The sequence below is a fragment of the Camelus ferus genome, chromosome 14 (genome assembly GCF_009834535.1).
Source record: "Camelus ferus isolate YT-003-E chromosome 14, BCGSAC_Cfer_1.0, whole genome shotgun sequence".
NCBI lineage: Eukaryota > Metazoa > Chordata > Mammalia > Artiodactyla > Camelidae > Camelus > Camelus ferus.
In genome coordinates, this window is record NC_045709.1 from 37,693,328 (window position 1) to 37,716,490 (window position 23,163).

Genomic DNA, 23,163 nt, shown 5'->3' on the forward strand with positions numbered 1-23,163 from the left:
ACGTGTTTACCAGAATTGTAAGTAGCCCGTACTGTCTGTAACAATATCAACGACAAAGTAAACAGCCATTTTGCAATTCCAACCTCCAATCTCCATACTTTGCAAGTACTCCCCGGAGTTCTCAGCTCAACTGGTGAGTAATGTGTGAAGATCGCTGTAGTTCAAGAATGAAAATCATTCCTAACTCTGACTATCTCTGTAGCTAAGTAAAGTCTAATCCACGCTGGTGTCACTTACCCCGAAATGTTTAAGGCCCCACTTTCCTAGCCACCCCAGTTACTCCTAGCGGGCCAGGTGTAAGCACAGAAGAGCTGCGCCTGCGCAGTGTCGCTTCGAGGCTCTCACACCCGTGGGCCCGCCCAGCCTCCCAGGGGGCGGGGACAAGTCGGCCCAAGCTCCGGAAGTGGCCGCTGCCTGCCCCATTAACGTGTCGGGGAGCAAGACGCGTCGTAAAAAGTCGCGGTGGAACGTCCCTGCGATCTACTGAGCTGGCGCTTTACGGTGCTGGGCACTGCTGAGCTGGGAGATGTCGGCCGCGGGCTGGGCCGAGCCCTTGGGTCCTCCCAGCAGCTTTGCGAAGCGAGTTCTGGTGACCGGGGGTGCTGGTTTCATGTAGGTAACGGCGCCGCTGGCCCAGTAGTGGCTCCCCAGAAACCCCAACCTTTTCATGCGCCTCCGCTTGCCCTTGGCACCTTGGGATCAGCTTTGGGGGTCTGATTGACATGGGGAGGGTCTTAACGCACGACGATAATAATGCCACCTTCTCCCCCTTTCCTGGCCTGCGAAGACTTGGCTCCTTTGATACTTAGACTTCCTTTAAACGCCTCTCAACCAAAGCAGAAGTGCTGTGGTACAGTCCACCTTTCTACCTGGGCCGAGTGGTACCCGGCACTCTTCTGAGTGCGCCCACTTCGCAGTAAGCTGCTCACCCCTGCCGCAACCCCAGCTCAGCTCCCGTGCCCCCGCGATACGCAGGCCTTGTACGTGTCGGCGCCAAGAAACGGTTTTTGGATTATGATAGGAGTTTCTTTTAGTCAGCTGACTTTTAAAATTCCTCTGCCAGTGCTTTGTACTAGTTGTTTGAAGCCTCTTTCCCTGTCACACCCGCATTTAATCAGCACGTCCTCTCAGTACTTCCAAAGCGACCACTTCTCACCCTTTCAGTCCTAGCCCGTGTTACTGTTTGCTTTTGCCTAGACTGTTACTTGTAGCTTCCTGATTGGTCATACAGCTTCCATTCTTGTTCCCTTAAAGCCTGTCCCTCACTTAGAAGTCAGTGTTTCACTGTAATGGTTCCTGCCAGAATTAGAATAAAATCCAAACCCTACCATATCTAGAAGACTCTCAAGTGCCCAGGCTCTTAACCTGATCTTCTATCATTCTGCGCCTTGCTTTTCTGTGCCTGTCACACTCACCCTCTTGCAATTCCTGGAACACACGAGTCTAGTTCCTCCTATTTTGAAGCATTTGCACTGGCTTCCTCTTTGCTTAGGCTGTTTGCATCACTCAATTCAGATATTTACTCAGACATACCTCCTCCTGGCTTTACCTGACCATCTTATCTGAAATAGTTCCTGTCCCAACTAACACACTTATCACTACCTGAAATTATATTGTGTATTTGTGTTTACTTGCTTATTGCCTACATCCCCACCCTAGAAGGTAAACCGAATGCGAGCAGAGACTGTGGTTCCCTCAACACCTGGAAGAATGCTCCCCCACCAAACCTGCACCCTTTAGCACATTAGATCACCTCTTCTAATCTGACAGTGACTTGTAGGAGGGTCCCAGGCAAATTTCATTTACTGAGAAGAAGAGCATGGGCATTAAAGGGTGGTCCAGGAAGGGTACATCCTAGAAAATTCTGTGAAAGGGCCGTCAAGTACAAACTCTGAATTTGTTCATAATTTGTTCCTAGGAGCTCGCATGCTGGTGTATGATAAAATCCTAGGGATCATCTCACTGAGAGATGCCTCTGGTTCCACTTCAGGGTCCCCTGAAACCTGGGAGCCCTGTCAGTATTCAACTCAGGAAGGTTTCAGCAGTTATTTGCCTTGAAAACCTAGGTTTCTGGTTTACTACACCACCAAATTCTTGCACCAGGAGCTGGCAGTTGCAGTAGGGTTACTGTGAACATGGACAACTCCTATGCTCTTATCAGCTTACTTTTTACACATTTACACCTACAGTCTCTGAAAAGGCACGTTTTAGTTTCAGTCCATCTGTACTGACTACTACCCGCTATGTTTATGATACTGCTTTACTCCCACACTCAAAGCGTGCATAGATAGCATCATTTGATTAATTATTTTCTTACCCCCAGCACCAGTGAATTCTCTCTTCACCATAGTGTAAAGGGAGTGTAAGATTTTGTATATCAATACTGTTGAGATTATTGAAAACTGTGGGTGTGTGTATATTCAGTGTAGTTATATTATTTCTGTTGCAACAATTTAAAGGATCTTTGAATAATTTACTAATACTGGACAGCTTAGAGTAACATTCACAGTTTAGGGAAAAGGTTTAATTTTCTACTAACAAGATATCCTTTTTTTCTATAGTGCATCACATGTGATTGTCTCTTTAGTAGAAGACTATCCAAACTATATGATCATAAATCTAGACAAGGTGAGTTTTATAAAAATGAGCTCCACGTGCTGGAACTTATTTATATGTATATTAGAATTCTGTCGTGCTGATATTTTAGTTTTTTATTTAGTCATTTTAGCAACTTTGGGGCCTATACAGTCATGTGTTCATGCAGTTTTTAATCTTACATAAAGTCTTGAAACTTTTTCACTTATTATGATAGCCCATAACATAAAGGTTTTAAGTGCAGTATTTTACTAAAACAAAATCTTCACTCTAAATTCAACATTTAGTGTAATCTTGTGATTGTTAACCTTTTCTGGAGTTGAGAGACTCTGATTATTTCCTTCTGTCATATGGTTTTACAACTGCCACCTCTTGGAAAATTGCATTTATTTTTAAAAATAAAATGCAGTTATATTAATTTTGAGAATTTTTCTGTATTAATTGGAATATCCCTGGAGATTCTGAAAGCTGTGATTGGTAGTCACTGCACTGTTGACTTTAAACACAACATGCAGTTAGTTATCTTAATTTCATAAAATGTTGTAGTAAAAGTATATAGAAAAAAATAATTAGCACAATATTCAATACCTTGTCATGGCCTATAATGAAAAGGAATATGAAAATGAATGTGTATATATGTATTTATATATATGTATATATGTAAGTATATTTGAATCACTATGCTGTGCACCAGAAATTAACACAACATTGTAAATCAACTATACTTCAATTTAAAAAATATGTAAGTCTTGTTAAAATTTACCTGTCATAATACTGTAGACAGTAATTTTTTTTCTTATCTGTATACCAATTTACTAACAGATAACTCAGGAAAAAGCGTAATGAGTTATACTATGTGTAACATAGGTGTAATTGTATTCAATCACTAATTCCTTTTCAGTAAGGAATAGTAAACCCTTACAGCCACCAGTAGCTGGAGGCAGATCTGGGCAGGAAAGTTTTTTAAAAGAGAGGCTTATAAAAAGCAATTTTTTTATATTTTGAAAAGGTAACAAAATCACATGTTTTTTGTTTGTTACTTTTAAGATAGCAGAAACTTCTAAAAACACTGAGGACAAACACTTTAAAAAGACATGTTCTTGTATTATGATCAGAACATCTATAGTCTTTAAAATAAATTGAAGTTTTATAGGAAAAGCTATTATCACTTTTTGTGTTGTTTCTCCCTCCTTACTTTTTTTAAGCTGGATTACTGTGCAAGCTTGAAGAATCTTGAAACCATTTCTAACAAACAAAACTACAAATTTATACAGGTACAAAAGTGTTCTTATAATTATATGATTATTATACTGTGCCTTTTTAGTCATTCAGATGTTATATCTTTCTGCTTGATAAATTTGTGTAATAAGGGCTTGGAAAGCACAATTATTAAAGACCTTTTAATTTCCAGAAGTACCACGTGCTGTGGAGAATACCACTTGTAGATTGATGTCACACATAAAGCAACATGTGATTTTTGATGCCTTGGTAGATCTATGAGTAGCTGATTGAACTTCCATGGTTTGTGATTTGGGGGACTTCACTAGGCTTCTTAATAAGGCCTTGTTGGGATTTAAATGAAAGAGACTGGTATAAAGCAGGGTGTGTTACTCAAGCCAGCCAACAGCCAAAACGTCCACCAGACAGTCCCTGATAGTTTTTTCCCATGAAGGTGGGTTGATTGGCCCTGGAAGGGTGATTCTTACTAGCTTCTCTTGGAAGAGTCCAAAATATAAACCAGGGAACCAGGTCATTAATTCACAAAGGGAAATTTTAATGTCAAATAAAGCTATTTATCTAATGATTTGTGTGTTTTTTTAAAAAGTGATTTTATAAACTCTTCTTTTAACCACAAATCTTAAAGAATCTACTGAGCAAACATTTCATAATTCTGTTCTTCTTTATGAAAGTGTTTTTCAGTCACTGAAGAATTGTTGAGAATACCTATTTAGAACTAAGTGTATATAACATCAAAAGTACTCATAAATTTGCTTAGCCATGGTGAAATACATTTTTCAAAATGTCATTCCAGTTGTTAACATTTACTTTAAATATATTTCAATCATGGCTATCTCAAACTTTGAAAAAAATAAATTAAAAATTTTCTTGGTTACATAGTCACCTTAGGTTGGCAAGAATGTTAAAAAAAAGCTACCATAATTCTTAGTATTGCTCAATAAAATGTTGTTTAGACATTTATTTACAAAAACTTATTTTAAATTGAATATTTTATATCCTAGGATGCTGGAGAAATACATCATTACTACATTTGACCCCTTGGTTGAATTTTCAAGATAACTCTCTTTGAAACCAGGATGGTCACTGTGAATGAGAGTGTTCAGTGAAACAATTTTTTCGTGTTTGCTTTTTTATGCAGGGTGACATATGTGATTCTCACTTCGTGAAACTGCTTTTTGAAACTGAGAAAATTGACATAGTACTACATTTTGCTGCACAAACACATGTAGGTAAGCATTGTTTTATGTTACAGTTTTGATGGGCAAATTTTTTTTCCAGTAGCTAACTAGCCAAAATTAAAATCTAATGATGGAGTTGAACAAATAGGTATTTAAATATATGCCTTTGCAAGAACGTACACCATGCTTTACCAGAAAAGCCCATGGTCATTCTGTCATCGAGATACTTGGTGCTTTTCAGATCGCCTATATTAGTGTATGTTGAAATGTAACCTTGAGTGCTGTCTTAAAACTGACTTCAACCAAATCCAGAATAGTGATTACTTCTGGGGAGATGGGCCTTCAACTGTATTTTTATGTTGTTTTGTCCTGAGATATTGTGTAATAATTTGTCTAAAATTTTATATTGTGAAATATAATATGCATTAAAAAGAATTTAGGAGTAGGGCTAAATGATTAATGATATTGCAAATAGCCATGTAGCTATCATCTAAACAAAAGATAGAGTGTTGCTGAATAGCAGTAGTATTACTACTGCCTTATTAACTGATTTTGTTATAATTTCCCTTGGTTTTTGCTATAGTTTTACTGTATATGTATTTATCTTTAAACAGTATAAGTTAGTTTTGCCTGTTTCTAAATTTTATAATAATGTATATATAAAATAACAAGTAGGTTTTTTGATCTTGCTTTTTCATCCTTGTAGATTCTTCCTTGCAGTTTGGTGTAAGTGTAATTTCATTTTCAGGGACGTACAATATCCCATTCCAAGTATACAGCACCACTCTTGGGTTTGTTTTACTCTTGATGGACTTTTGGGTTGTTTGCACTTTGGGGCAATTTTGAGCAGTACTACCATAAGCATTCTTACACATGTATCTTGGTACACATTTCTTTCAATATGTAATGGGAATCATAAGATCTGCACACACTTCAACATTGAGATAATGTCCAACTATTTTACAAAGCAGTTGTACCAATTTCCTGTCCTCCAGGAGACCCCCTGTTGCTCCAGATCTCACCAACGCTTCGTTTTGTCAGTCTTCTCCATTTTTATCAATCTGAATAGTGTGTAGAGAGTGGTATCTCACTGTGATTTTAATTTATATTTCCCTGATTACTAAGGCTGTCTACATTTTATCTGTTTATTGATAATTTCAATTTCTTCTTTTGTGGAATGCTGTTGAAATCTTTTGTCCATTTTTAAATTAGCTTGTTTATCTTTTTCTCATTGATTTGAAGAAGTTTGTTTATGTGTGTACATACATATATACACATATACATACATATATATATACTGGATACTAGTCCTTTGTTATGTGTATTACAAATGTCTTCTCCCACTCTGTGGCTTATCTTTTCATGTTTTTGTTAGCCTGTCTTGATGAACAAATATTCTTAAATAAATTCTTAATGAATTTGTATGCCTTTTATGTTGTGATTAATGCTTTTTGGGTCTTAAGAAATTCTTGTCCCAGGATCATGAAGATATTCTCCTACATTATCTTTGAAAAACTTCATACTTTTGTCTTTCACATTTAGATTTGTAATCCATCTGAAATTGATTTTTATATGAAGTATTAGAATCCAGTTTCATTTTTTTCTATCTGAATACCAGTTGGACCTCTACTGCTTATGGGAAAGTTTATCAGTTCCCACTGCCCTCTCAGGTATCAAGTATCTTTGTATGAGTACCTGTTTCTCAACTCTTTATTTGTCCATTTGTGTATGCCTGTGCTGATTACACAGTATATTGACTGATACAGTACTTTCATATCTTGTAGAGCAAATCCTTATGCTTGGTTAATGATACGGCAGTTCTCCTTCCAGCAATTTATGGGATACTCACCAATATTTCTGTTGTCAATCTTTTGTGATTTTTTTTGATGTTTTCCCTGATTATTAATAAGATTAAAAACCTTTGCATCTGTTTATTGGGTTATCCTCCCCCTTTTCTTGTTGATATATCTTCTTTAGAAAGTTTCTGTTTAAGTATCTACCATTTTCTAGTGGATTGTCAGTGTTTTCCCTGCAGATTTTTATAAGACCTTTATATATTCTGAATTCAAGCCTTTTGCCACTACCTTTTTTCAATCTGTGGTTTGCCTTTTCACTTTCTTAATGATATCTTTTGATCAATTGAAATTCTTCATTTGAGTGTAGTTCAATTTATCAACCTTTTCCTTTAGTAAGGTTACTCCTCTTTGTGTTCTGTGTTAGAACTCTTCCTACCTCCAAGGTCATGGAGATATTCTCTTATATTCTTTTCATAAAAGTTATTGTTTTGCCTTTTACATTCAGATTTTTTTCCCCGCATATCAATATCAGTTTGACCCGACACCGTTTATTGAAAAGACTCAGCCTTTCCCCGTTGCCACCTTTGTTGGAGATCAGGTTCCCATGTGTGCTTGGCTCTCTTTCTGGGCTCCTGTTCTGTTCTATTGGTCTTTGTCCATCCTTATGCTGTTACCACACAAATTACTATAACTTTATAATAATTCTTGATACCCACAAAGCAAACCCTCCTACCTTTTTGTGGTTCCAAAAAATTATCTACAACTTTGTTGATCTTTTCTATTATAGGCTTGTTTTCTACGTAATGAACTTCTGCTCTTACCTGTACTATTGTTTCTGCTTTGTTAGGCTTATTTTCTATTGTTTTTTTCTACCTTTTTGTGGTATTATTTAGCTTATTAATTTTAGCTTTTCTCTAATGATGCATTTTAGGCTATAAATTTATTTCTAAATACTAAATACTGCTGTATCTGAATCCCATGTTTTCATGTGTACTAATTTAATTATCTTTTATTTTTAAGATTTGATTTCTTTTTCAATCCATGGAGTTACTTAGAAGTTTGTATCTCAACTTGCAAAAATGTATAGATTTTCTTGTTACCTTTTCATTACTGACTTATAGCTTAATTGTAGTATTGGTTAGATAACACACTACATTGATTTCAGTTCTTTGTGCTACAACTTACTTTTTGGCAATATAGGGTCACTTTCTGTAAATATTCCATGTGTATTGAGAAGAATGTGTCATCTGCAAACATTAAGTGCATTGTTCTTTGTAGATGCATTAGATTAAGTTCATAATCCTGTTCTTTAAATTTCCTGTATGTTTCTGGTGAAATGAATCTTTCAACCTTATGAAGTGATCTTTCTTCCTTGGTGATGGTACCACCTTGAAGTCCATTTTGTTTGACATTAATATAGCTGTATCACCTTTCTTTTTGTTATTATTTCATGATGATGTCTTTTTCTATCCATTTATTTCCAGCCTTTCTCTGGCTATGGTTTAGCTGTGTGTCTTATAAACAACTTGTGTGTGGATTTTGGTTTAATTTTCACTCTGAGCATCCTTGGTAATTGACTTGAATGTTTAGATCATTGATATATTTGGATTTATTTTTACGAGCTCATTATGTGCTTTCTATTTTTCTCACCTGTCTGCTTCTTTGCTTGTTTCTTTTAAAATTATTTTTCAGAACATTCTTTCTTGCCTTCCTTTTTAGAAATTCTTACTTGCGTTTTTAAGAGCTTGACTGAAGGAATTTTATTCTATTTTTCTTCCTCTGCTGGTTCAGAAGTTATATATTCTGTTTGTATTCCTTAAGTGGTTACCCTGGAAATTACCATATGCATAATTAACTTATCAAAGTCTAAAGTCCATCAAAACCTTTGCCCTCTTCCCAAATAATACAAGGGCCTCAGACACTTTACCTTCAGTTATCTATTCCCAACTGTTTTTAGCCAGGTTTTGAAGTCTATCTTGTTTTGTTTTTTCAATTCCACTAGAAATCATTTTTTGTACTTTATATAGTCAGTATTCATTTGTATGTGGGGTTTGCAAAATGATGACATTTTAACTATGTCATACATTCTTCATTTATGAACTGGAATACCTATAAAACTAAATTTTTCTTTTAAGTTATTGGGTTACCTGAAATTTAATTGATATAGAAAGGACAGGTAAAATGCTTGATTCTTTTTGTTTACTTACTGGTTTTGTTATAATGAGTTAGTTTCCTAGCATCCTCCTTTTTCCCTCTTTTTTTTTTTTAGTATTGTAAATTCTTCAATTTTTACACATTTAATTTTTGTTAATTCATTGTAGTTATTATTCTTATTTTTGTTATCTCTGTCTTTTGTCTTTTCCACTGTGTTCTCCTCTTCCCCCTGCAGATAACTGTATATGCTTTTATTTATGATTTATCTTTTCTTTTTATTAAAAAAATGTAACCTACTCCCCTTCTTGGAGAAATGGTAGCCTGCTGTATATATTTTACTCCATCTTGCTTTTTTTATATAATGGTGTATCTAGGAGATCATTACACAGCAGAATGGATGCCTTCTTTATTTCTTTCTATTTTCAGAGTACTTCATTGTGTGGATGTACTGTGGTTGAGTTTCTTTTCTTTTTTGCCATTTTAAAAATAGTGCTGCAGTAGACGGCTTTGTGCCTGTGTCTTTTTGTATATTTATCAGTTGATGTTGGGGAGAGATTCCCAGAAGTAGGATTACAGGATATATGACCTCCTAGGGCTGCCATGACAAAATTCCACAGACTGTGTGGCTTAAACAACAGAATTTTGTTTCTCACAGTTCTGGATGCTGTAAGTCCAAGATCAAGGTGCTGGCAGGTTTGGTTTATGCTGAGGTCTCTTCTCAGCTTGCAGAGCACCTTCATCAGTGTCTTTACATGGTCTCCCCTCTGTACATCCCTGGTTCTTCTTTTTGTGTCCAGATATCCTCTGTTTGTAAGGACACCAGTCGCTGGGCCCCCCCTGAAAACCTCGTTTTAGGTTTATCACCCTTTTGAAGATCCCATCTCTAAGTACAGTCACTTTGTGAGGTATTGAGGGTGAGGGCTCCTCCATGAGTGGAGGGGACAATTGAGTCCCATAACACTGGGTTAAAGGCCAAATGCGTGTATAATTTGCCTAGATATTGCCAGATTTCCCTCATTAGGAATTGTAAACTTTTTTTTTTTGCATTCTCACTCCCAGCATATAAGTGTGTTTTTACCTATAACCCAACCAACAAATTGTGTTGTCAAATTTTAAAATTTTTGCCCATCTAATAGGTAAAAAACAGTATCTGTGAGTTTTTAATTTGGATTTTCCTTGCTATAATTGAGGTTGAGTATCTCAAGCTTAAGGACTATTTGTATTTCTTTGTCTTAAGTCTTTGTTTATGTCTCCTACCCATTTACTACAGGGTCATTCCTTTTTACTTTTTATGACTTCTTTCTAGATTGAAGACATTAACCCTTTGTCTCTGAAAACTTCAGATATTTTCCCCTGTTTGTCCTTTGTCCATTTACTTTGTTTATAGATTTTTTTAAACCATGCAAGACTTTTTAATGTTGTCAGATTTATCAGCTTCTTTCCATTTTGCTTCTGGATCATAAGTCGTAGTTAGGAAAGTTTTTCCTGTTCCCAGATTATAGAGAATCAATTCATTAAAGTGAATTTGTTTTAAAATAATTCATCCAGCATTTTTTTTTTGTCATATTCTGCAATCACATGTCAATCTGAAAAGCCTAGCCCTCTGTTAGCAGAAACTGGAAGTTTCAACATTTTTTAAATTTAAGAGCATTTTGAAGTTAGCTGTATCATTCCTTTTTTTGTCATTTTCTTTTTAGAATGAAAAAAAATTTCCTGTAAATATAGCACTGGTATTTTTCTAGGTTCTAAAAATTGACATGTACTATGTAATTTGGGCTTAAAGAAGTCGTAAATAGCAGTGCATTTTTATGTTATTTTTAACACTTGCAGTTGTGGTGAATGAAGAAAAGTAAATAGAGCTCTCCTTAAACCTGAGTCTACTGTTTGGTATTTGCTTTGTCCCTTGGATGGAATTCATTCTAGCTTTTTCTTCTTTTTTAGATCTTTCCTTTGTCCATGCCTTTGAGTTTACATATGTTAATGTTTACGGCACTCACGTTTTGGTGAGTGCTGCTCATGAAGCCAGAGTGGAGAAATTTATTTACGTCAGCACAGATGAGGTATACGGAGGCACGTCTTGATAAGGTAAGCTTAGAAAATGTCCATTTCATCTCCTTACCCTCTTCCATGATACAAGCCTGTCTTACTAAAACCTACTCTGGACTTTTTTATTCTCTAATATACACACTTACGGGACTCTCCAAAATGTTATTCCACTGTGTCTTCTGTTCAAATCAAATAATGTGACCCCAAATGGGGAACAACAGCCTTGTCTTGGTGCAGACTTATATGTAATTTGACTGACAGTGTTATGTGAGAGCAGCAGGTCTCACCCAGCTCCCATCATGCGCGGCGTTCCCACGGGTCATAGCACGTGCTGGGCTGCAGCACACTCCCGCCTCCCTTCTCCTCCACTCAGGACAGCAAGTTGCAGTGTCAGGGAGCGACTTCTTTTTGAATCATTTGTAAATATTGCACTTTTTATGCATAGCAATGACTCCATTCTCCAGTCTGTATTTTTCAAAGTCAGCACCTCATTTTGTCCTGTTTTATTTTTTAAATATATCTATTTACCAAAACACATGCATAGTGGAAAAAAACCCACGTAGTCTGAAAAGAGTTACAATGAGAAAAAGCAGACCCTGGCCACTTCTCCTCAATTCCTAATCCTACTTCTGAGAAACAATCCTTTGCAACTCTCTTTGCAGTTTTTTCAGGTAAGCTTCTTCCTTCTTGTACTCTTGTCACCCTACATCAGCTCTGACACAGTAACCAGAATGATTTTTGAAATATAAGTCAGATTATGATATTACTCTGACCAAAACTGGTCAGTGTTTTGACAGTGGCCTTCAAGGTTCCACATGTTCTGGCCTCTAGCTTTCCAACCTTGTATCCCATTTCTCTTCCCTCACACCAGCCTCCCTGTAGTTCCACTGGACACAGTTCTGACTCAGGGCCTTTGCACCTGCTGTTCTTTCTGCCTGCCCTTATAGGGTTGTTGTGAACCTTAAAGAAGTTACTACATGTGAAGTGCTTAGAAAAATGCCAGGCACATAGTTGGGTTTCAATAAATGTTTTTTAAATGTAGCGATTAACATTTCAAATTTGTAATATATATTCCTTGATTTTTCTACTTAGAAAGTATGCATAATACTTATTTTTTTAACATACTTTTTCAAAATTAGGAATTTGATGAATCTTCCCCTAAACAACCAACCAATCCTTACGCGTCGTCTAAGGCAGCTGCTGAGTGTTTTGTACAGTCTTACTGGGAACGATACAAGGTAAGAGCTGACCTCAGAACCTCTTGAATCCCTTTTCTTTGAATGTAGGTGTTAAAACTCCCAGTTATATATGTGTGTATTTTTCTACTTCAGGAATAGGTAGAGCATTACAGCTAGAGTGAAAGCCCTGTTGGAATGCCCTGGGTCCCAGGAGCCTTCTTAATGGAGACAGAGGGTGGGCAGATTCCCCACCTGCCGCTGCTGCTCTTGGCTCTGTGTCAGTGAGAGGTAGCCTGGCCCCGGTGGCTGTCAGTGTCCCTGGGGAAGCCTTTCCCACTATGAATCTTGAGCTTGAACTCTTGTATTTGGCTTCCCACTGATCTTCCAGTGTGATTAGGGACTGGGTCAGAAAGGCAAGCCAAGGAATTACTTAAGGTTCTCTGGCCTTTTGTGTTCCGGTAGCTTTGGCCCTTTCCCTCCATGGTAGCTCTTCTCATTTGTAGGGGTTGATACAACAGAGAAAGACAACTTGAAGTTTGACATCTAAGGTGGTCTCTGAAATAATCAGGTGGAAATGATCTTAATTCCCTGATGTCAAACCTACAAACCTGCCTCCATCTATATTCATCCATCCCTAGTCCCAGTAAGGAAACTAGTCCTCTTCTTCCTCTTGGAACCTCTGCCTTTATCTGAATCCTATCCTGTCCTGTCTCTGCAGGAACCTTACATTAGAAAAAAAATCCCTTCATTTCTGCCCTTAAGGTGTATAGAATTATTTAGCCAAAACCTCCCTCATTTTAAAACTGCTTGTTTTTTGATAATCATTATTATTGGACCTTTCCATTGCCTTAATGTCAAATACTCTTTAAGTTTCCAGTTGTCATCACACGAAGCAGTAATGTTTATGGACCACATCAGTATCCAGAAAAGGTACATTTAACTTCTGAATCCATAATATGTTTTAGTGATTGTAACTTCTCATTATTTAAAATAATCTTTCTTCAGTTATTTGTTTAAGATAATCTGTGTTGTAATTAACCATAATCATAAATGCTACATAGGCCACATGCAAATCTCATCAAGTTTAGAGTTTGAAGACTCAAATTTAAGTCTCAGCTCACCAGCTGGCATGACCTTAGGCCCTTTGAACATGGTATTTAAGTTGACGGGTAATTATAATACTTAAGAAGGACTTCGAAGGATCCAGTGAGATGATGTATGTGAAAACGCCTTGTACTTTGTGGGATTCTAGTGTTACACCAGTGAAGACTCCTTCCTGGTTTGCAGTCAGACTGGTATGTTAGGCTGTAGAGAAATGTCAACACTAGTTGGAGAGTGATGCGGGAAGCTCGAAACATAAGTTTGTCTTGGTCAGCTGGTCCAACCCCTCTGTGTTGCTGCAGGCCTGAATGTCTTCCAGAAAGTAGTTTAAGTAGCGAGTAAAGAAATGTAGATAAAAGGCTGAAAATGCCTGTGTGGCCGATTCTGTATCATTAAGCTCAGTGTTAAGTAACTGTTAGTCTCTCTGTCTAAAGTCTCTCTCTCTCTAAGACTAGTTTTCTCACTTCCTAGCTGGTTGCACTGATCTGTTTGCCCAAGGGAAAGTGTTATATCATGATCTGCTGGTATTAATAGCTACTTGGCTTGGTTTTTGAAGTATCTTTAACAGATTTATTAGAAATTCAGTAATTTCTTATCTTACCCTGTTTAACATAAATTTTCTTTAAATCCAGTGGTACTGGAATTAGTTTTTATTAATTTCACAAGCACAAATTGAGTGGGTACTATATGTAAAATAATAAGTAAGAGATGATTCTTGCCCAAATAAATCAACATAAAAATGAGTTTTGTGATGAGAGCAAACTGTTCATCAAGATTTTTTCTGAACTTTTTCACTATTTGCATCATTTTTCCTCATTTTCATCTAGCAGATAACTGATTTTTGTGAACTACTGAAGCGATCTTAGAGTTCTTTCATTTATCAAAATTATAATAAGTGTTTCTTGAACTCCTGATAAGAATTAGCAGTTATCCATAAGTGTATTTCTTGACAATAATAATCTTCTAATCTTATGATGAGTTCAGATTCATATTAATGAATGAATTTCCAAAGTCTAAAATGATATTTAAATTTTTTTAGGTTATTCCAAAATTTATATCTTTACTACAACACAACAGGAAATGGTATGTCATTATTTACCTTTATACCCATGTTTTTCTGATATGTGATAGTAGTTAGTGTCAGTCTTTCTTGAAAATCATGAAGTTTTAGAGTTGGAGGCCATAGACTTGAATGTCTCAACAAATTTAAGAATTCTTCCTACAATCAGTGTAATAGTTTTTTAAATAGTTATAATCTGTAATTCATCTTTATAATTTAATTACTAATTTCAATTTAAATGATCTACCCTAAAATTTTGAGTTATAGCATTAAAATTTACCATCTGTCTTTATATAATTTTACCTTTTCAAAGGGTTTATTTAATTCATAGAGCTACAGATATTCTTCAAAATGAACTTAAGTTATCAAATTGATGAGTAAATATTTCTCAGGGGTCACTTATATGTTTGCTGCTTTCCCACTGAGTACCTGCAGAGGGGTTGGAGATCCTTTAAGAATTATGGATAAAATTTAGAAGTCATGATGATTTATATTTTCAGTAAAAGATATCTAGGATCCTCCTGGGATTGGCTTCTCTGGAATTGTACCCAGTCATCGCCTTACTCTGGTTTGGGAGAATTTACTTTTTATACTTTATGATTCTCTTTCATTTCATCTTTTTAGTTGCATTCATGGATCAGGGCTTCAAACAAGAAATTTCCTTTATGCTACTGATGTAGTGGAAGCATTTCTTACTGTCCTCAAAAAGGGGAAACCAGGTGAAATTTACAACATTGGAACCAATTTTGAAATGTCAGTTCTACAGCTTGCCAAAGAACTAATACAACTGGTATGTATATATTATAAAAGGGTACTATTTTCAAAATTGTCACTGAGTCAGTGACAGTAATCACTAATTGTCAAAATCAACAATTTACAGTTTACTCATTTGAAAAATGAAATAGGAAATGTATGCTGAGATGTTCATTATTTGAAACTGTATCATTCATTTAGTAACAGCTTTTCAGGAAAAAAAATTCCAATACATTAAATGTACATACCCATTATAAGACATATTCAATTTGAGAAAATTGAGTATGAAATTGTGTGCCCTAGAATCAAGGAACAATGATGTGTAAGTAACAATTGTGAATGCATGTGTGTATTAGCATCATTTATAAATCTCAGGATTCAGTAGAAAGAGGACCAAGCGAATGGAAAAACTGATTTTCCTTTACGCCACTCGCAGAACGCTCTGTACTCCAAACGTGTGGGTTTCCATACCAAGCAATTCTCAGACACCAGCTCGTGTCCTACAATTTAACTTAATTTCGACATTTTCTACTTGGAGATAGCATCAGATCCCACAGGTTAAGGCCTCAGTCCCACAAGACTGCCCTCACTTCACCTGTCAGTCACAAGACCTGGTTGTCACCTGTGCCTCTGATCAACCACCTGTAAATCTGAGGTAATTTTCTGGAGTGGTTCACAGAACTCAGGAGAACAGTTTACTTACTAGATTACCAGTTTATTACAAAGGATGGAGGAGCTGCATAAGGCAATCTGCCACGCCCTCTCCAGGTGTGCCCCCTCCCAGCACCACCATGTGCTCAGCAGCCTGGAAGCTCTTCTCTTGAGTTTTCACAAATATTTCATTAAGGAGCCATGATTGGTTAAATCATTGGCCACTGATGATTAATTCAGTCTGAAGTCCCTTTCCCCTCCTTGGAGGTGCAGGGCAGGGAGGCTGAGTTCCATCCTTCTAATCACATGTTAGATTCCTTTGGCAACCAGTCTTCATCCTTAGGGGCTTTCCAAAAAAATCACTCATTAACATGAACTCTGGTGTGGTTGAAGGGACTTGTTCTGAATAGCAAAAGATACTTTTATCTCTTGGGAAACTGCAAGGGTTTTAGGAGCTCTGTGCCAGGAACAGGGATGAAGACTAAATATCTATTTCTTATTATAAATCACAGTATCATGCTGAGTAATGATCATAAGCCAAAAAAATTTATTTTCTCCCATAGTTTATATAATGTGTATTCTTTCTGAGCTCAGACAGAATTTAGATTATTAAGTGTAGAAAGTGTTAATAAAATGCTCTTTATCTTGGCCATCTCCCCCACTCGGAGGAGGTTGTTTTTCTTGTCTTTTGAATCATCTGTTGAATACCGTTTTTATTCTCTGGTCTCATTTTATAATTTGACTCAAAAGTCTTCTCCATTCTGACAGATCAAAGAGACCAATTCAGAGTCTGAAATGGAAAACTGGGTCGATTATGTTAATGATCGGTGAGTAACAAGTTAAAACATTGGGGAAAAGTGTGAAATCTTAGGTACTTATAAAATTGTAAAATGTGTGGACTTACCCAGTAAAGTTTATCTCTTGAGTTTTCTGCTAAAATATTTGTTCCTAATTATAAATAACATAAGAATAAAGTGTAGCATTGTTACTTACTAACAGCTGTGTAACTTAAAGAAGGTTATTGACCCTTTCCAAGGCTGAGGTTTCCTTGAATGTGAAATAGAGATAATATACCTTGCTTACAGAAGAATTTAAAAATTTAATTTATAATGTATATAAAGTATCAGATCCAGGGTGTGGAACATGAGTCCTGATATGTTTATGTGTATTTATTTATTCATTCATCAGACATTTAGGTATGAGGCATTGCATTCATACCTAGATTGTGGTTGAAATAAGAAAAGAATAAGTCACAGAGATGAGGCATCTAGATTATAGATGATTTTTAACGTATACTTTATTTTACAAATTTTCTATAAAAAGTGTGTCATCAGGGAGAATTTCTTGAGAAGAAATTAGAATTATGGTAAAGATGCATGGACACACATAATTTCTCTTAGCATTTAAATTTGTAAATATATATCCACAATGTTATTTTAAATCTGTTTGTTTTCCAAGACCTACCAATGACATGAGATATCCAATGAAGTCAGAAAAAATACATGGCTTAGGATGGAGGCCTAAAGTGCCTTGGAAAGAAGGAATCAAGAAAACAAGTATGTTATGAATTGATCATTTTAGGGTAGAGGGGGATTCAGGAAAATTTTGAGGCACAGTAATTTTTAGAACACTCCAAATTCAGCAAAATGTGGTGGTGAATCACTTTCACTTTTGAAATTCTTACATTTAATATATTTCTAACAGTAGTACTTAAGTATCTTGAATTTCATAGACTAACTTTTGGTCAGGCTTCCTTTGTCTTAGTACCATTTATCAGGTACCTATTTCATTGGTTCTCTGGCACGCTTTTTCAGTTTTTTCACCTCCTTGAAAGGCATGTGTTTTACAGTCACTAGTGTCTTATAATTATTATTTCAACTTTTTTTTCCTTTCTTACTGATACATAAAATAGTGGTCCATCTTAAGATCAGTGGCATCTTAGATTTGATGAAATATAGACATTGATGTCTTTGAGTGTCTTAAGTCTTTTTATACTGAAACAAACAAGTAGGAAATAAATTTAGTATGTGCAGAAATATCCATCCATTGAAATAAGTGTAAGGTCTGTATATATATGTTAAAATTCTATTTAGAAATGTACTCATGAGAAAAGATATCCAAGTGTAGGAAAAAAGTCTTGATTAGAGCTTGACATACAAAATACTTGTGTTGAATTTTAAATAGCAAATTCAAAATAATTTATCAGTTTTTGAACTAAAAAATGTATTAATCGGATAGCAACATAAAATGATTTTACATATTAACAGAAGGAAGTCCACATCATCTCACTAGGCCTGTCATGCAGTATAGTGAGTGACATTTACATGAACAAAATACTGTACTTTTTTTTCTGTAACTTTATTTTTTCCATAACTTTAAAACCAGTGCAAATGATTTCTCTCCCTTTCCCCCTGAATTCCCTAAAATCCGAATGTTTTAACACTTCATACTAGTTAATTCAACATTGAAGGACTTTTCAAGTTATAACGAAAAAAAATAGTTGATTTTTAAATCTAAGTTTTCAGGTATTGAAATACCTTCTGATTAATGTCACTGGTTCAAAGTCACATTCTTTTTGTCATTAGGCAACCCTTGCCTGCACATTAGCTGATGGGCAAGACTTTTCTTACTTAGCAGGAACTCAGTAAATAATGGTTAGTTTTTTTATTTTTTATTTTTGTCTTTTGTTTCATCAGTTGAGTGGTACAGAGAGAATTTTCACAACTGGAAGAACGCGGAAAAGGCGTTAGAACCCTTTCCAGTACAATCACCGTTTGTATAGTCAGGACAGTTTTCAGAGAAAGAAGAAAATTTCCCTACCTCGACAAGTGATATGAAATCAAGTGACCAAATGAAGTGTCCTCTTTTCATTTGGAATCAGATTATGACTTTTTGTATAAAATTCAAATGTACAATGCCTCAATCTTGGAGGAGTTTCAGTATTCGCATAGGACTTAAATATCAAAATTCTCTCAGAAATCTTTTCTCCTGAAAATTAGGAACTGATGGGCCTAGGAAGATTGTAGGTGTGGGCTGGGAGGGAGGAATCCCCTGGTTCTGAGAGCAAGGACAGGTAACAGCTCTGGGCAGATGACAGCCTCCCCTGGCACCGCACTCAGCTTCCCAGCCTTTCCCACCGCCTAGAAAGACTCCGAAGTTTTATAGGAAATACAGGATGAGCCTTATGCCCTAATTTATCTTTTTTTAAGGTTTGATGTTGTGCTATAATTGCTTCAAAAATGGAACAAAATGGAAGCATATCTAGCACTTTTTAACTTTTGATAATTTTTTAAAATTAAGTTAAATATTTATAAAAAGAAGGATGTAGTTTTTATATTTTCAAAATCAGTCATTGAACTATATATAAGTAACTTTGTATCAGAGAAATTTTATCATGTATTTACTGTTTAAAATAATCTTATTATAAAATTGTCAGTATTTTAATGTACTTAATGTAGAATGTGGCTTTTTAAAAATAATGTATGTTTTTATTTTGCTGTAGAAAATGTTTTTAAACACTTGATTATATATTTTTAATTCCTCTCTCTCCTAAAGACTTTAAGATGATTTGAAAAGGTAATTGATTGCATATTGCCTTGAGAAAAGGAAAAGAGTCAAAGATGGTGCCTAGATTTCTGGCTTCAGTGTATGAGTGATGGCTTGTTTTCTCTGTGAAGCAGGAAGCAAGGTTATTAATTCAGAGTTGGGTGGGGGGGTGGGGGCTGGGAGTGGAGTAGGGGCCTTGGGGATGTGGAGATTGGAAAAAGAGTAATGAACAGATCCAAAATTAGTAAGAGGATTTGCCAAACAGGAATGAAGCACAAACTGAAGTTGAGCACTGTAATTTCAGAATTCTGATACATGTAAAAATAGAGTGAGCCAGAATTGGGCCCAGTAGGAAGCTGACTGGGCACCAGGACAAGAGAGTTGAGTGAGAGAGACTGAAATGATGGTCCCCTGGTCTTAGTTGTGTAGGAAAGAAAATGCTTCTTGGAAATAGCCTGTAGCTCTAGAGAAAATGGAGAGGAGGAGAGGGCATAAGGGAGTGGGGGTTAAGAGATCAGAGAGGCAGCTGTAGGAAGTTGCAGGAAGAAAATGGGACCAACTGAGAGCAGACGGTCTTTGATAGAGCTTGGTCATTGAGGGTAGATGACAAAATAAAAACACTTTTTCTGTGTCATTTGTTCTGTGTCATTTGTTCTTGTACATGTTTTTGTGTACTTTTATTTCCAGTTTTAATGTTCTCAGTGTGATTTACTTTTATCATTTGTCTAATCTCAGGAGATAACCTTGATAGGCCTTAAACATATAATGAACAAAGTTTGAAAAATTTATGCAGAAAGTGTTAAAAAAAATTGTTCCATGTCATATGTCGTTAGGGAAATGTAAATTAAAACAGCAATGAGATACTACTGCACACCTATTAGAATGGCCAAAATCTGGAACACTGACACCACCAAATGCTGACAAGGATGTGAGCAACTGAACTCTGGTGGGAATGCAAAATGGTACAGCCTGTAGAATTCTCCCTGTCGTCACCAGCATCAAAAACCCTCCTGAGAAATGTCAACTACTCTCGTCACTTTAATTGCCATCTTTTCTCTTTTTCTTTTTTAGTTGAAGTACAGTCAGTTTACAATGATGCATCAGTTTCTGGTGTACAGCATAATGTTTCAGCCATGCATATACATACATATATTCCTACTCTTTTTCATTATAGATTGCTACAAAATACTGAATATAGTTTCCTGTGCTACAATTTCAGTTTCTTATCTCTAGCAAAGATCTCTTTTCTGAGGTTCCGATCTCCAGTTTGAAGTCAGTGTGATAGGGCCTCCAAAATTTAAACATAGAATTACCATTTGATCCAGCAATTCCGCTCTTAGATACATATCCCAAAGAATTGAAAGCAGGATCTCAACAGATCCTTGGAGACCAATGTTCAGTGCAGCATTATTCACAATAGCTGGAAGGTGGAAGCAACCCAAATATACATCTACAGATGAATGCATAAATAAGATATAGTCTGTACTAACAGTGGAATGGTATGATTCCACTTACATGAAGTACTTAGATTAGGCAAATTCATAGACACAGAAAGTAGGACAGAGGTTTACCAGGGGCTGAGGGGAGAAAGATAGTGAGGAGTTACTATTTAATGGATACAGAGTTTCTGTTTGGGATGATGAAATTCTGAAAGGAGATAAGGGTGATGATTGCATAATGCTGTAAATGTACTTAATGCCAGTGAATTGTACACTTAAAAATAGTTAGCATGGTTAAGTTTTTGGTTATGTATATTTTTGCATAATGATAATTTTTTTAAATGTGTACCCAGACCAACAGCATTTGTGTCAGTTGTTAGACCTGCAAATTCCTGGACCCCTTCCTAGACTTACAGAATTAGAAACTTGGTAGGGGGCAGTGATTCTGATACACCCTAGTGCTTAAGAATCCCTGCTCTATACCATGGAGGTGGGGAAATGAGGCCAGAGAGAAAAGTGGCTGGGTCATGGAAGGCCTTGTCTGCCATGAAAAAAGTGCTTGGACCTCATCCTGAGAGTTAATTCAGGATCGAAGAAAGAAATCAATGTTGTTAGATTTCTGGGATTTATCTAATTCTTAATTTGAAAACTAATATGTGCCCGTTGCAGAAAGCTTGGAAAACTAAATTAATTTTAAAAAGCAAACTGCCCATTGTTTACACTTGGAAGCTTACCCCTGTTAATATTTAGATGCACGTTCTTCATTTCATTTCTTGGAACATATAGACACATTTTAAAAAACCAAAATGGGATCATAATGGACATACTGTCTGGGAGCCTGCTTTTTTTCACTAAGCAATATATCACAAACATTTTTACACATTATGAGATCTTATGCCATTTTCATTGACTGCAGAATTACGTTTTTGATAGCTCATTCTGGCAATAGTGTGAAAGATGAATTTAAAGGAAGGCAAGATTGAGCCCCTGCAGGGATCCAAGTTACGAAGCTGTTGCAGTAAATCAGCCTGGCGATGGTAAGGCCTAAAGCATGGCGCTGCCAGCAGGTAGCATCATGGGCAGTTGGGAGAACTCTTGAGATTAGAAAACTTGTTGATTTATTACATGTGGGAGGTGCACTTCCTTGACTTGGGTGGTATTTTAAGATTTTGAATGTTGAACTGGCAAGAGTGGAGAATGGTAAATTGTGTTTGGGAGATGTTGAGCTTTAGGCATCCATGGGTTATCCAAGTGGAGATATCTTATAGTCAAACCTATGAATCTGACATTCAAATTAGTGAGTGGGATTTGAAATCTACAGTTGCATATCTGGGAGTTAAATGGCTATTTAAAACCCTAAGAGTGGATTAAATTCCACCCCCCAACCCCGACCCTGAGGAGAACATACAAAATGACAAAATTGTTGGTGGGTGGCCTGATTCGTAGACAAGCCCTGAGAAACACCAAGGTCTTAATTGCAGGCAGGGGAGCCAGAGAGATTAAGAATGAATGGTTAAAAATAAATAAATAAAAATAGAGGAGTGGGAGAGAACAGGAGGAAATAATATCACAGAAGCCAAAAGGGACAGACATTCAACAAACAGGTGGCCACTTGAAGTTCAGTAAAACAAAGATTCAAGAAGCTCGCATTGGTTTTGGCGATGTGCAGGCAGATTTCCTAGAGTCGTTTTTGTGGAGTATGTGGGGTGGGGGAGAGGGAGAGAGAGCATCTGGGTAATAAAGAATTGAGTAGTGATTAAGGTTGGAGAAATGGAGAAATGGAATTTAGATGAGTCTTTCAAAGATCTGAGTCAAGTCAAATTAGGGTCAGCCCTAGGGAGGATACAGGGTCAAGGAAGCCCTAGGAGGATGTGGTATAGTAAGAAATAGATCTGAGCTTTGTCCCAGGTTCTTGGCACAGGCTCCTAAAACCTGTGGTATTCCCTCAGTGATTGGAGTGTCTTTGTTATTCGTAAGGAGCCCCTTTAGATTACACTTCGTATGCTAATGAAGGGACTTAGGGCAGGGCCTCCAGACAGTCTCAGGTTGGGACTGGTCACCAGAAGGACCAAGCGATTAGAGACTGGGATCTTTCAGCACCACCCACTGACCTACAGGAAGGGGAGAAGGGGGCCTGGCGCATAAACTCCACAAAAACTCTTGTACAGAGAGGTTTGATGAGCTTCCAGGTTGGTGAACAGGTGGAGAAGCTGGGAGAAGGGTACACCTGGAGAGGATGTGGGAGCCCTGTGCCCCTCCCTCTACACCTTGCCCTGTGCGTTTTCTCTTCCATCTGGCTGTTCTGGGTTGTATCCTTTATAATAAACTGGTAAGCGTAGGTAAAGTGTTGCCCTGAGTTTTGTGAGCCATTCTAGCAGATTATTGAACCCAAGGAGGGAGTCACAGGAACCTGAGGTTTTTATAGCC

General features: G+C 36.6%; 1 protein-coding gene across 6 annotated transcripts in view; it reads left to right on the top strand.

Annotated features, from left to right (window-relative positions):
* The first annotated feature begins 431 nt into the window (after nt 1-431).
* The window catches only part of LOC102519441 (dTDP-D-glucose 4,6-dehydratase), an 89,175-nt gene continuing 66,443 nt past the window's right edge, over nt 432-23,163 (top strand). The window contains exons 1-13 of one of the 6 annotated variants that reach the window (XM_032496782.1): nt 432-612; nt 2,562-2,628; nt 3,801-3,869; nt 4,973-5,063; nt 10,904-11,036; nt 11,572-11,581; nt 12,148-12,246; nt 13,057-13,116; nt 14,327-14,370; nt 14,972-15,137; nt 16,520-16,578; nt 17,210-17,307; nt 18,448-19,931. In XM_032496782.1, coding sequence (XP_032352673.1) covers nt 527-612; nt 2,562-2,628; nt 3,801-3,869; nt 4,973-5,063; nt 10,904-11,036; nt 11,572-11,581; nt 12,148-12,246; nt 13,057-13,116; nt 14,327-14,370; nt 14,972-15,137; nt 16,520-16,578; nt 17,210-17,307; nt 18,448-18,533 — 1,068 coding nt within the window. In that variant the 5' untranslated portion in view covers nt 432-526 and the 3' untranslated portion in view covers nt 18,534-19,931. Of the gene's footprint in view, nt 613-2,561; nt 2,629-3,800; nt 3,870-4,972; nt 5,064-10,903; nt 11,048-11,571; nt 11,582-12,147; nt 12,247-13,056; nt 13,117-14,326; nt 14,371-14,971; nt 15,138-16,519; nt 16,579-17,209; nt 17,308-18,447; nt 19,932-23,163 lie in introns of those variants that run through there. The other 5 variants (XM_032496777.1, XM_032496779.1, XM_032496778.1 and 2 more) reach the window with 5 other exon arrangements.